At 44.9% G+C, this 13,943-nt stretch overlaps 1 protein-coding gene and 1 non-coding gene across 3 annotated transcripts in view; both read left to right on the top strand.

Annotated features, from left to right (window-relative positions):
• UBAP2 (ubiquitin associated protein 2) overlaps positions 1 to 13,943 on the top strand; it is a 134,406-nt gene that overhangs the window by 112,396 nt on the left and 8,067 nt on the right. For both annotated transcript variants that reach the window (XM_021927437.2, XM_021927438.2), the window contains 3 exons: positions 6,344 to 6,383; positions 8,560 to 8,716; positions 9,580 to 9,649. In XM_021927437.2, the coding sequence (XP_021783129.1) occupies positions 6,344 to 6,383; positions 8,560 to 8,716; positions 9,580 to 9,649 (267 nt within the window). The remainder of the gene's footprint in view (positions 1 to 6,343; positions 6,384 to 8,559; positions 8,717 to 9,579; positions 9,650 to 13,943) is intronic.
• Positions 7,825 to 7,905, top strand: LOC116270170. The gene has a single exon (XR_004178096.1). It is a non-coding gene; the product is annotated as a small nucleolar RNA SNORD121A (small nucleolar RNA).

Genomic DNA, 13,943 nt, shown 5'->3' with positions numbered 1-13,943 from the left:
TAGCTAGGACTACAGGTATGTGTCACCCCACCTAGCTAAGTTTTGTATTTTTAGTATAGGTGGGGTTTCACGATGTTGGCTAGGCTGGTCTCGATCTCCTGACCTCAAGTGATACGTCCGCCTTGGCCTCCCAAAGTGCTGGAACTACAGGTGTGAGCCACTGCATCCGCCCTCAACTTGATACTATATATTCTCAACTGCATGCCAGATAATTTTACTTATTTACACCCCAGACACAGTTAAATTGAACCTTTGTTAGACTTTTCCCTCTGTATATTGCTACTTGTTGATTCTCCACCGTGGTTTTAGACATTAGTTCTTGATGTGCTACCATGCAATGTAATTTTCACTTTTTTAATTTTTTTTAAATCACCACCAGCCTCACTTTATTTTTTAGTAAGAGTTTGTGTTGGATTGTTCTCCTTCCTACCTTAAATATTTAATAGCATTCACCAGTATAGCTGTCTGGGCCAAAAGTTTTCTTTGCAAGGAATTTTGTAATTGTAAATTCAATTCCTTCAATTGGTTGAGGGCTATTCAGACTTTTTTTTTTTTTTTTTGCTTTGAGCTGGAGTTTTGCTACAGTGCCCAGGGTGGTGGTGAACTCCTGGGCTCAAGCAATTCTCCTGTCTCAGCATTCTGAGTAGCTGGGATTACAGGTGTGAACTACTGTGCTTCAGTTTCTTTTGTTATTTGTGTATGTCAAGGAGTTTGTCCATTTCATCTAAGTTGTTAATTTACTGGTATAAAACTTCAATGTGTTTCTTTCCTGTCCTTTTAATGTCTCTGAGATCTGTAGCAGTATTGTCTCCTTTATTTATTTGTTTGTTTTGTTTTGTTTTTTGAGATGGAGTGTCACTCTGTCGCCCATGCTGGAGTGCAGTGGTGCAATCTCAGCTCACTGCAACCTCAGCCTCCCAAGTAGCTGGATTACAGGCACGTGCCACTATACTTGACTAATTTTTTGTATTTTTAGTACAGATGGGATTTCACCATGTTGGTCGGGCTGGTCTCAAACTCCTGACCTCAAGTAATCCACTTGCCTTGGCCTCTCAAAGTGCTGGAATTACAGGCGTGAGCCACTGCGCCTGGCCTGTTTATTTATTTATTTATTTATTTATTTTTTTTTTTGAGGCGGAGTCTCGCTCTGTCGCCCAGGCTGGAGTGCAGTGGCCCGATCTCCGCTCACTGCAAGCTCCGCCTCCCGGGTTCCCGCCATTCTCCTGCCTCAGCCTCCTGAGTAGCTGGGACTACAGGCGCCGCCACCACGCCCGGCTAATTTTTTGTATTTTTAGTAGAGACGGGGTTTCATTGTGTTAGCCAGGATGGTCTCGATCTCCTGACCTCGTGATCCGCCCGTCTCGGCCTCCCAAAGTGCTGGGATTACAGGCTTGAGCCACCGCGCCCGGCCGTTAGCCTGTTTATTTTTAAAAGGAGACCATGGGTATTGCTGTGTTGCTCAGGCTGGCCTTGGACTCCTGGCCTCAAGCTATACTTCTTCCTCAGCCTCTGGAGTAGCTTGACTACAGGTGTGTGCGGCTGGTACTTTAGGCATGTACCACTGCATCTGGCTTCCTTTTCTAATTCTTCATATTGATAAATCAGCTGATGATTATCAGCCAATGGAAAGGGGTATAGAGTATCATAGGTGAGCTCATTTGGATTCCTCAGGGAATATTCTTCGTCTCTTTCCTGTAGGGCATATCACTGTCTTGTCAGTGTCCTTAGCACCTAATAGGAAGAGAAGGCTGGTATCATTATTCATTTTGTTTACACTGACTTGATCTATCTTCATTTTCTATAGTACCCTGGCCGTTTGTTACCCCCTTGATGATGTGTAGATCTCAGGGAGGAGGAAGTCATACTGCTGTGCAGAGGTGTCAGGGAATCTGCATCTGTGCATATTTTAAACCAATCCTCTTACATTTTGCTTCATCTTCACTCCTGCTTGCAAAGTTCCTGGTGTCGATCCAATACTGAGGTGTATGGTGTGGTTCTTTGAAGACACAGATTGAATTGTTCTCTGGTTTTCTCTTACTGGCTTAGGATTTGGCTTTTCCAGATCAGCTGAGGCAGTTACCATCTTCTGTGAGCTTCTACATACAGACAATTTTGTTGCTACCCTTTTTTCACCTGCTATTTGTCTTTCTGGGTTTACTCATTTTTAAAAAGCTATGTATTCTTGATCTTTTCTTTTCTTTTTTTTTTTGAGACAGAGTATTGCTCCTTGCCCAGGCTGGAGTGCAATGGCGCAGTGTCAGCTCACTGTAACCTCCGCCTCCTAGGTTCGAGCAATTCTCCTGGCTCAGACTCCTGAGTAGTTGGGATTACAGGCATGCGTCACCACGCCTGGCTAATTTGGTATTTTTAGTAGAGACGGGGTTTCTCCATGTTGGTCAAGTGGGTGTCAAACTCCTGACTTAAGGCTATCTTCCCACCTCGGCCTCCCAAAGTGCTGGGATTACAGGCATGAGCCACCATGCCCGGCCTCATCTGCCATTTTTAACACAATGTTTATTTCTGTACTTTCCATTGTGGCAACCACTGGCTGCATATGGCTATATAAATGTAATTAAAGTAGGCAAAAATTCAGTTCCTCTAACACTGGCCACATTTTAAGTGCTTATTAGCCAGATTTGGTTAGTGGCTATGGTGTAGGACTATGCAGACATAGAATATTTCTGTTAATTCAGAAAATACTTTTAAAAAGTACTGATCTGTACTGTTAATAAAGCATAAATAAGGCCGGGCATGGTAGCTCATGCCTGTAATCCCAGCACTTTGGGAGGCCAAGGCAGGCGGATCACCTGAGGTCAGGATTTCGAGACCAGCCTGGCCAACATGGTGAAAACCCATCTCTACTAAATGTACACAAAAATGAGCCAGGCGTGGTGGCAGGTGCCTGTAATCCCAGCTACTTGGAAGTCTGAGGCAGGATAATTGCTTGAACCCGGGAGGCGGAGGTTGCAGTGAGCCAAGATTGTGCCACGGCACTGCAGTCTGGGCGACAGAGCAAGACTCGGTCCCAAAAAAAACAAAACAAAAAACAGAAATCAGACCATATGGTGTCCACATATCAATCCCTGTCATCTCCAGGACATCTCTCAATTCCTGTTTTAATGTCACCTCTCACTCTCCTTGCCCACATCACTGCTCATTTCATTCCTTGCTGAGCTGATTGATTCTGTTTTCTCCTGCAGATTTTGATTTCTTGACCCTTTGATACATCTTTGCTTTTGCTTTCTTTTTTCTTTTTAAAGACAGGGCATTGCTTTGTCACCGAGGCTGGAGTGCAGTGGCTCTATCAGAGCTCACTGCAGCCTCGATCTCTTAGGCTCAGATGATCCTCCTGCCTCAGCCTCCTGAGTAGCTGAAAGTACAGGTGCATGCCACTATGCCCGACTAATTTTTTAATTTTTTGTAGAGGCGGGGTCTCATCATTTTGCACAGGCTGGTCTTCAACTCCTGGGCTTAAGCGATAAACCCACTTGGGCCTCTCAGAGTGTTGGGATTACAGGCGTGAACCACCACGCCTGGCCTCTTGTCATTCTTTTACCTAGAATTTCCCCCATCCCAAATAATGTGGCCCTCTGTTGTATCAGTTTGTCTATCTTTTGTGTTTTAAAAATGATTTTCGGCCGGGCGCGGTGGCTCACGCCTGTAATCCCAGCACTTTGGGAGGCCGAGGCAGGCGGATCACGAGGTCAGGAGATTGAGACCATCCTGGCTAACACAGTGAAACCCTGTCTCTACTAAAAATACAAAAAAATTAGCCGAGCTGAGGCAGGAGAATGACGTGAACCCAGGAGGCGGAGCTTGCAGTGAGCCGAGATTGCGCCACTGCACTCCAGAATGGGCGACAGAGCGAGACTCTGTCTCAAAAAAAAAAAAAGAGATTTTCAGGCCGGGCGCTGTGGCTCACACCTGTAATGCCAGCACTTTGGGAGGCCGAGGTGGGCAGATCACAAGGTTGGGAGATCGAGACCATCCTGGCCAAGATGGTGAAACCCCGCCTCTACTAAAACTACAAAAATTAACTGGGCATGGTGGTACGTACCTATAATCCCAGCTACTCTGGAGGCTGAGGCAGAAGAATCTCATGAACCAGGGAGTCAGAGGTTGCAGTCAGCTGAGATTGTGCCACTGCACTCCAGCCTGGTGACGGAGTGAGACTGTCTCAAAAAAAAAAAATTTTTTTTTTTTCAAGCTGAAGTGAAATCTTCCTCAGGTCTGCTGTTTCCTATTCCCCTTTTCTGTGCTTTTTTTATCTGGTGTATTTTAAAGATGACTCCTTTACATGTCAGGGCTTGTGGTGTTTAGGATGCCCATGTTCAACATCATGTAAGTATATTTAGTGGGGCATGAACCTTACTTAGGGTGAGGCAGAAAACTAGACCTGTGATTACTTTCTACCAATTTTTTTTTTTTGGGGGGGGAGTCTTGCCCTGTCACCCAGGCTGGAGTGCAATGGCATGATCTTGGCTCACTGCAACCTCCACCTCTGGGGTTCAAGCAGTTCTCCTGCCTCAGCCTCCTGAGTAGATGGGATTACAGGCGCGCGCCGCCATGCCTGGCTTATTTTTTGTATCTTTTAGTAGAGAAGTGTTTTCACCATGTTGGCCAGGCTGGTCTCACTCCTGACCTCGTGATCCACCTGCCTCGACCTCCCAAAGTGCTGGGATTACAGGTGTGAGCCACGGCGCCCGGCCCCACTTTCTACCTATTTTTATGTATTTGGTGAGGTATGTTGTTTCCCTTTCCTTGACTGTAACCTGTTATTTTAACTTACTTTTTTCCTGGTAGTTCTGTTTAATTTTCTATATTTCTTGTAAAAACATAACTTGTAAAAAATAACTTTTTGTAGAACAAAGAGTATCATAAATAAGTGTAATATTCATGAGCAGAGGTTTTATAAGATTTGAGTTGATACAGAGGAAACAACTTTAGGGTGTTTTTGCAATTTGTAAGAAAGAATCTGTTTTAGCTCTTTTTCATGTTCCTCTTATCTTTTTTTTTTTTTTTTGAGACAGAGTCTCACTTAGTCGCCCAGGCTGGAGTGCAGTGGCGCAATCTCGGCTCACTGCAAGCTCCGCCTCCCGGGTTCACGCCATTCTCCTGCCTTAGCCTCCCGAGTAGCTGGGACTACAGGCGCCCGCCGCCTCGCCCGGCTAATTTTTTGCATTTTTAGTAGAGACGGGGTTTCACTGTGTTAGCCAGGATGGTCTCGATCTCCTGACCTCGTGATCCGCCCGCCTTGGCCTCCCAAAGTGCTGGGATTACAGGCGTGAGCCACAGCGCCCGGCCTGTTCCTCTTATCTTGGGACAGTATTTGAGCCTCGTAGGTTCTGATGTTTATTGTTCCATGCCCTATGTTCCCTGTTCAGTCTGTGGAGGCAGACGTCATTCTTGTGAGATGCCTTTTTCATGTGTGTTAATTCCACTGAGATGCCTTGTGGTTAGCACCAACCAGTTGATTTCAGTTTCTGCTCTTTTTGGGCCTACATTGCCATAACCCTTTCACTACCCAACCCACTTAAGAAAAGCCATCTTTCAAGGAACCATCTCTTTTTATCTCAGAATCATTTTGTTAATGATATAAAATGTGATAATTTCTAGTATGAAAGTTATCTTTTGGCTGGGCATGGTGGCTCACACCTGTAATCCCAACATTTTGGGCAGCCGAGGTGGGTGGATCACTTGAGGTCAGGAGTTTGAGACCAGCCTGGCCAACATGGTGAAACCCCATCTCTACTAAAAATACAAAAATTAGCCTGGTGTAGTGGTGCACACCTGTAGTCCCAGCTACTTGGGAGACTGAGGCAGGAGAATCACTTGAACTTGGGAGATGGAGTTTGCAGTGATCTAAGATGCACCATTGCACTCCAGCCTGGGTGACAGAGCAGGACACCATCTCAAAAAGTTATCTTTAAAAAAAAATGATTTGGGGCTGGGTGTGGTAGCTCATGCCTGTAATCCCAGTGCTCTTGGAGGCCAAAGCAGGAGGATTGCTTGAGCCCAGGAGTTGGAGACCAGCCTGAGCAACATGGCAAAACTCCATCTCTACAAAAAATACAAGAATTAGCCAGGCATGGTAGGATGCACCTGTAGTCCCAGCTCCTAGGCAGACTAAGTGGGAGGATCACCTGAACCTGGGGAGGTGAAAAAAAATTTTTTTAAACATTTGTTCTTGTATGAGAGTTTGTTGTATTACCTCCCCTTTATTAAAAAATACAATAAAAGAGATCATTGTTTTTTGATTAAGCTACATGTTACAGAAAGTATAAAAAGCCACCCAGGTAATGATTTCATTTTGTAAGTTTATGTTCTCTTCTTTTCCTTATAGAATGGACATGGTGGTGGTCGAAGTCAGCAGACACTAGACAGTAAGTATACCAGCAGGCTACTCTTGTCATGGCTGGTGCCAACCAAACAGAGGAAGAAGATAGCTCAAGTGATGTGGAAAACACCAGTTGGTCAATGGCTCATTCGTTAAAAAGCAGCCCTTTTGCTTTTTTTTTTTGGACCAGGTGTTGGCTGTGGTATTATTAGAAATGTCTTAGCCACAGCAAGAGGGAGGTGATGGTCTCATATTCTTCTGCCCTAATCACACTGCACCACAAGTGCAGCGTACAGTACGCATCTTAAAGATGCTTGGGCCAGGCTGGGTGGCTTATGCCCACAATCCCAGTTCTTTGGGAGGCCAAGGCAGGCAGATTGCCCAAGCTCAGGAGTTTGAGATCCCCTGGGCAACATGGTGAAACTCTGTCTCTACTAAAATATGAAAATTTAGCCGGGTGTGGTGGTGCGTGCCTGTAATCCCAGCTTCTTGGGAGGCTGAGGCACAAGAATCGCTTGAGCCAGCTTGGGCTACAAAGTGAAGACTCCATCTCAAAAAAAAAAAAAAAAAAAAAAAAGTACTTCTACAGCAAAAATTACTGTTCTTGTTCAGGAAAGATAGGCTCATTGTCTTTAGGACCTGAAGGACTGTTGCTTAGAAAGAGAGATAAATGTTCACTGTGGACATTTGGGAGAAAATGAGGCCCCCTTCCAACAGCTCAGTGATTACCAAAGATAGTACAGGCGAATCCATTAATTGCTTCTTTTCTGTAGTTGACCAGCTTGTCTGTGATTGTTTATAGTAGTTTTCTTTCTTTATTCAGGAAGGCAAATGGATGGGGAAGCCAGAAAGACTCTCTTTAAATAGGATTTCCTGGGAGTGCGGATATTGAAGTTAAGCAGACCGGGGTGAGCCTCAGTTGAAACTGTAATGACAGATTTGGAGCCCCAGGATTTTGGTTTGACATTTGCTGGTATTGTTGGGCTGCCAAGTCTGTTTGGAGATTCGTTGGTCATTCTGAGCTTGTTGGATGACAGAGGAACTTTTTACTCTAGCAGTGGTAGTGGCAGGTTTCTTTTGTCTAGGCATGGGTCGAGAACTGAAGTATCTGGGAAGCAGTGTACATTAACCTACTTTTCATTTCCCATACTCTCTTCTCCCTCACTTCCTCCTCTCCTTCCCTCCCCATTTTGTTTGTTTGAGAGAGGCTTCCTGTGAAGCTGTTAGCATCGTAATACAAGGCCCAGGGCGGTACCTTTTGGGGTCTTAGTTTTAGGTGAGGTTTATCTATCGTGTCTTTATACAGTTTATTTATGAACAGGTTTATATATGGAATAGACTGCCAATAAAAAGAAGGCCTCTGTAAGAACTGACCTAGGTGTAAGTTGACCCTTTCATTGCTTGTGTTTGTTTTTGACCTGCCCTTCCTTTAGAGACAAGTGCTTTCCCTGGGTTTTAGAAGGGTCAAGGTTGCTCCTCTTTCCTAACTGGAAAAGACAATGATGTTTTATTTCCAAGCACATATCTGAGTTGTATGTGTGGACAGCACTGAAACTGAGTCTTTCCACAGCTAGGATTGAGTGTCTCCACATTCTTTCTGAAGCCTACGAAGCTCATGTGTGTGCTTTGAGATTCATCTATTCAAGTACATACCAAGGAAATGCTCACTGTGCATTTGGAAATAGGTGTTGGACAGTAGATGTGTGTTCTTCCTGCAGATGTTAGGTATCTGTGTCTCTATACAACATATGCATCGACCCCTGTCTACCTTACGTTGGCCGTGAGCATTGGTAGAGTCAGCCTGACTTGGAAGCATGTGTAGGTGGTCTCACCTGTCAGCTTCTTTCTCCCCCTTGCTGTGCCCTTTGAGGAGTTTGCCTCATGTTATAATTCTACATATTAGGCTCAGCACCTGTTTTTCTTTCTGGATGCATCTATAGCTTAGGTTCCTTTAGGTGGAAAAAGTATGTTCCCATATAGGATAGATTGGATTATAAAGGTGTCATTTCCTATTCTTTGCTGCATCTTGAACACCTGAGCATGGTGTGTCCTTTGATAGTGTTGTTTGACAGACAAGGGGCTATCTGGCGACATGCTTGGCATTTTCCTGGGGAATGTAACTTTATGGATGTCTCAACTGAGGCTGACATGTCACAAGATATTGAGCATATTTTCAGATACTTAGGATTGGTTGTAGAAATAAACAGATCTGTTTCTTACAGCTACTTCGTCCGTTCCTGCTCCAAAGACAACAGGCCCTCCCTCTGCCCTCCCATCTGTGAGCTCCCTGCCCAGCACCACCTCCTGCACTGCACTTCTGCCGTCCACATCCCCACACACTGGCGACCTGAGCAGCAGCCCTCTCTCTCAGCTTAGCAGGTATGGGGAAGGTGTGGACCCAGAGTGAGAAGTACCTTGGGGCAAAGTCCTGGAGCTCCTGTAGAAGGCTGCTTCCATGAACAGAGCACACTTGTTGTCTCTGACATGATGTCCCGAGCTTTTGCGTTACAACTGTAGCTTAGGTTTTGGCCAGGCTGTGCCTTAAAACCACCAGATAGGGAAACCTTGCCTGCTTGGACGGCCTCTACTGGCACAGAGCACTGGGTCCCCTGGGAGTAGGGTGAGGCCAGCAGCTCCCTCCTACCTGACTTCGCCCTCCAGAGGGTGCCTGAGCCTAGACTCTCTGGGCATCGCTGGGCCCGTGTCTGTGAGGTGGAAGGAGAATGATGGATTTCTGAGCAGGTGTCTGGCCTGAACTTTCCATGGCTGAAGAAGCAATGTTATTAGAACAAGGTGTAGGAAAATGGGCGGGGTTGCTACCTCTGTCTTCTGAGGAGTGTTCTCCATCACTCTTTAACCAGGAGCAAAAGTGGGTTTGATGGGAATTGGCATGTGGAGTTGAGCATAGGAACTTTGATCCCTCATTCACAGATTGAATGGGGTTGTCAAGGATGACTGTGCTCTTACTGCAACTCTGTCTTGACTTTTGGCATCTGAGGAGCAAGTGGATGTCATTGAGGGAAGCTGGCTCTGGAGTTTTCCAGACCTCATGGCAAGTCATTCTCATCCACCAGGACCCCATCACTGGGCTCTTTGGGGATAAGGAATGAGGAGGGGTCTGAAGCCGGTCCTTCGCTAGGGACTAGGGACAAGTTTGAATCTAGCTCACTGAGCCACGTGTGTCTTGTTCATCTGGAATCACTTGTTCAGGTGGACGTACGGCACTCTGTTTTGTCTTCTAGTTCGCTCTCCAGCCACCAGAGCAGCCTCTCCTCTGCACACGCAGCCCTCTCCTCGAGCACGTCACACACAGTAAGTGTCTGCGCGGCTTCCTCTTCCTCCACCATGCTTAGGGAGCCTGGAGCTTAGTCAGATGCAGCTGGAGCTTCAGTCTGATTTTTAGTATCTGATAATCTAGAGTTGCTTGGCAGAAATGTCTTGATGGCATGATCTGGTTCGAGCCTCCGATTTCCTGGGCACCATCTGAGGGACATCTTGCTTTCTAAGTTTGTAGCACCTGGGAAGAATCGTTGCTCCAGTCCTCATCTGTCATTGGCAGGACTGTCAGGTGGTGACCTTGCTCCCACGAATTTGCTGTTTGATCTTTCCTTGTGCCTTTTTTCCTGACTCAGAGGCAGAGATTGTGAGAAGGTCGATGTTAGAGAAGGGAGTCTAGAGGGTGGAAGCAAACATGCACTGCCAAGAAGCCAAACAGGAGGCCGGAGTGGGAGCACCAGCTGGGAAGTGTCCTCATATGCCAAAGAGTAGCCCTAGATTATGGTCATTGAGGTGTGGCTCAGTGGATCGTGGAGCTGTGAGCATGGTTTTAAGTGGTAGGTGTCAGCCAGACTGTGGTGGCTTGTGGAGTGAATGGTAGTGAGATGGAGATGATGAGGCGGATTGTAGAGGGCATCCAATGAAAACTTAGGAGAGGCTGGAACGTCTATTGGGAGGATAGAAAGGTGCCTGGATTAACAAAATGTCCATGCTCCTGGACAGCAGGAGGTGTTGGGTGAGGTTGGAGTAAGCAGGTCCACAGGCCGAGAGGAAGGATTAGGGTGCAGACGAACAGAGGAGGCAGGAAACTGATATGAACTTGGGGTCCTCTGAAGAAGGCAGCAGCTCACTAGCAGAGTGAGGTGGTGGAAAAGGGACGTCCTGTCCTTTCCTCTGGATCTGGCTAATGCTGTGGCTCTCACACGCTGATGTTCCAAGTCAAACCTTACACAGAATCTTTTATAAAACACACAAGCTGCCACTTTCTTTTTTTTTTTTTTTTTTTTTTTTTTTTTGAGACGGAGTCTCGCTCTGTTGCCCAGGCTGGAGTGCAGTGGCCGGATCTCAGCTCACTGCAAGCTCCGCCTCCCGGGTTCACGCCATTCTCCTGCCTCAGCCTCCCGAGTAGCTGGGACTACAGGCGCCCGCCACCTCGCCCGGCTAGTTTTTTTTGTATTTTTTAGTAGAGACGGGGTTTCACCGTGTTAGCCAGGATGGTCCCGATCTCCTGACCTCGTGATCCACCCATCTCGGCCTCCCAAAGTGCTGGGATTACAGGCTTGAGCCACCGCGCCCGGCCTTGCCACTTTCAAAGTAGAGCACAGTGTGGACACCTCTGCCTGTCCCCCTGCCCCTGCCCTTGCCCTCTGTGGCTCATGGGAGCCGTGAGCTGACCTCAGCAGGAGCGCCATGGGGCTGCCCTCTGTGTCCGTGCCACTGCTGCCTGGGAGCCCATTGCTCCTGCACTCATGGTGAGCTGCACTCTCCATCTCCTCAAAAAAAAACTCCAGATCGTGTATTCCAACCTGCCACAGCCAGAATCGCCTCATCCAGTGGGTTCCATACTTTGTCAGCATGACAGAACTGTGACGTTGCTAATACAGTTGTCCCTCCATATTTGCGAGGGATTCGTTCCAGGACCGCTGCCTACACCAAAATCTGCACATTCTCAAGTCGCACAGTTGCCCCTGCAGAACCCATCTCTAGGAAAAGTCAGGCTTCCAAATATGTGTGTTTTCAAATTATGCATGCCTGCATTGGGTTGAAAAAGAAATCTGCCTGTAAGTGGACCCATGCATTTCGAACCTGTTGTTCAGCCGTCAACTGTTTGTTATAATATTTCATCTTAAAAGTTATAGAAAGATAGACAATGAAAAGTTTTTTCTTTTTTTTTGCTTTTTTGAATTGTTTAAAAATAGATTTTATTTAAGCCAGAATAAGAATGCAAAATAATCATTAAAGAAATTTTGTGCCTGGGTTGACCACAGGAATATGTGATTTTTTATTATTTGCTTTTGGTATAGCATTTATAAAGTCACAACAAACTTGGGAAAAAAAGTGACATTCTGAAGTTCAAAAATTTTACTATGTTCTACAAATCTTTTATTATTAACAATAACAGATCATCCTTCAATAATTAATAGAAACTTAATTATTTGAATAAAAGTTTTGAATATAAAATTAAGTTTTTTGAATATAAGAACTTTTTCTTATATTCAGTTTTGAACCTAAATGTCTAATCACAGAGTACTATTTAGAAAAAATCTGGTAGGTATATTTTATGGCATGCAGGGACATAGCTATCAGGGACAGAACGGCTTAGAGATAAAAACACAGACTCTGGAACCAGACTGCTTGGGTTTGTGTGCCTGCTCCGTCCTTACTCCCTGTGTAAAAACGGGCAGGTCAATTAACTAACTTCTATGTGCCTCTGTTTATCTTTTTAATCTGGAAAACTGAGATAATAGTATATACATCATAGTCATGGCATGACTGTGAACATTAACTGTTAACATATGTAAAATGTTTCAAATGGTAACTGACATACGATGAAAGTATACAGCTTTACTTTTTGAAGTAAAAATTTTAAATGTTATACAAAACATTAATAAATTACATAGTGTACAATGTTAGGCAATAAAAACAGGGTACATAATTAGATACGATGTATGATTGAATTGGCTTTTCAAATAGGTTTAAAACAATCTCCATATAGAAAATGAATGTCTACCAGAAAAATTATAGCTTAATAAGAATTTCTATTGCAACCTAAATTAGTGTTTGTTTTACTCAGTAGATTCGGTATTCCAACTTCCAATTTGCAAGTAGCCCAAAATATTCCTTTTTCCCCTGTAAAAGTGAATTCCACAGCTCTGCAGAAGCCCTGGGCTTGGCTGGGGCAAGGACCTCTCAGTGACTCTCTGCAGGCCCACCCCTTGCAGCAGGCTCAATTCTGATGTGTCATGGACATTCTGGCCTCTAGAGAAAAATCAAAACTGCAAATTTTAAATTGGAAAAAAAGCCAAAAGTCAAACGTATCCTTTGATCTACTTCTGCTATTCTTGTCAATTTACAATGAAAAGATTTTCTGTCTCTCATCTACTTGGCTCTACCTTTACATTTTCTCAATCCTTTAGATGATTTTTCTTTTAATAAATAGAAGTCTAAACATGCAGTGCGTACATATAGTCTTTTTGCCATTATCATCTGCCCTTTTTTTTTGAGATGGAGTCTCACTCTGTTGCCCAGGCTGGAGTCCAGTGGCGTAGTCTCGGCTCACTGCAAACTCCACTTCCCAGGTTCAAGTGATTCTCCTGCCTCAGCCTCCTGAGTAGCTGGGGTTACAGGTACACACCACCACGCCCAGCTAATTTTTGTATTTTTAGTAGAAACGGGGTTTCACTATGTTGGTCAGGCTGGTCTCGAACTCCTGACCTCGTAATCCACCCGCCTCAGCCTCCCAAAGTGCTGGGATTACAGGCGTGAGCCACTGCGCCGGCCATTATCTGCCCTTTTTATCGTTTTCTCTTGGTACATAAATGAGAGTATTTTATGTACAGTGTCCTTCAAATTTTTTCCCCACTTGTGTATCCCCACAAGTGTATTTTGATGTTTCCATGTTGAAACATAAGGGTTTTGTTGTTGTTGTTGTTTTTCCCCACAGTTCTGCTTTAGGGTCGTTTTCAGTCTTGATACTACAGAGAATGTTGCATTTGATAACCTTCCTATGTTGTTTCATGTGTGTAGCTGTATGTAGCAGGTCAGTCCACGATATGGAACAGCAAAGCATTTGTGATTTTATACACATTTCCAGATTGCCCTGCATAGTGATTTCACCCTGTTTACCTCCCACTGGCAGTGAATAAAATGTCCTGTTACACCATTGCCTCCTCAAAATGGTGTTATTAAACATTCGTATTTTCTTAATATGTTAGCAGAAAAATGGCCCATCAGTCTACTTTTTAATGAGATTGTACATCCTTTTTTATATATATTTGAAAACCATTTGATTTCCTTTATGTGAGTTTTTTACTTTTATTTTATTTATTTATTTATTATTATTTTTTTGAGACCGAGTTTTACTCTTGTGGCCCAGGCTGGGGTGCAGTGGTGCAATCTTGGCTCACTGCAGCCTCCACCTCCTGGGTTCAAGCGATTCTCCTGCCTCAGTCTCCCTAGTAGCTGGGATTACAGACACATGCCACCAGGCCCAGCTACTTTTTTTATATTTTAATAGAGGCAGGGTTTCACCATGTTGACCAGGCTGGTCTCAAACTCCTGACCTCAGGTGATCCACCTGCCTCCGCCTCCCAAAGTGCTGAGATTACAG

Source organism: Papio anubis, chromosome 13 (genome assembly GCF_008728515.1).
Source record: "Papio anubis isolate 15944 chromosome 13, Panubis1.0, whole genome shotgun sequence".
NCBI classification, from domain to species: domain Eukaryota; kingdom Metazoa; phylum Chordata; class Mammalia; order Primates; family Cercopithecidae; genus Papio; species Papio anubis.
The sequence above is the reverse complement of the archived record's forward strand: the minus strand, read 5'-3'. Positions and strand labels throughout refer to the sequence as shown.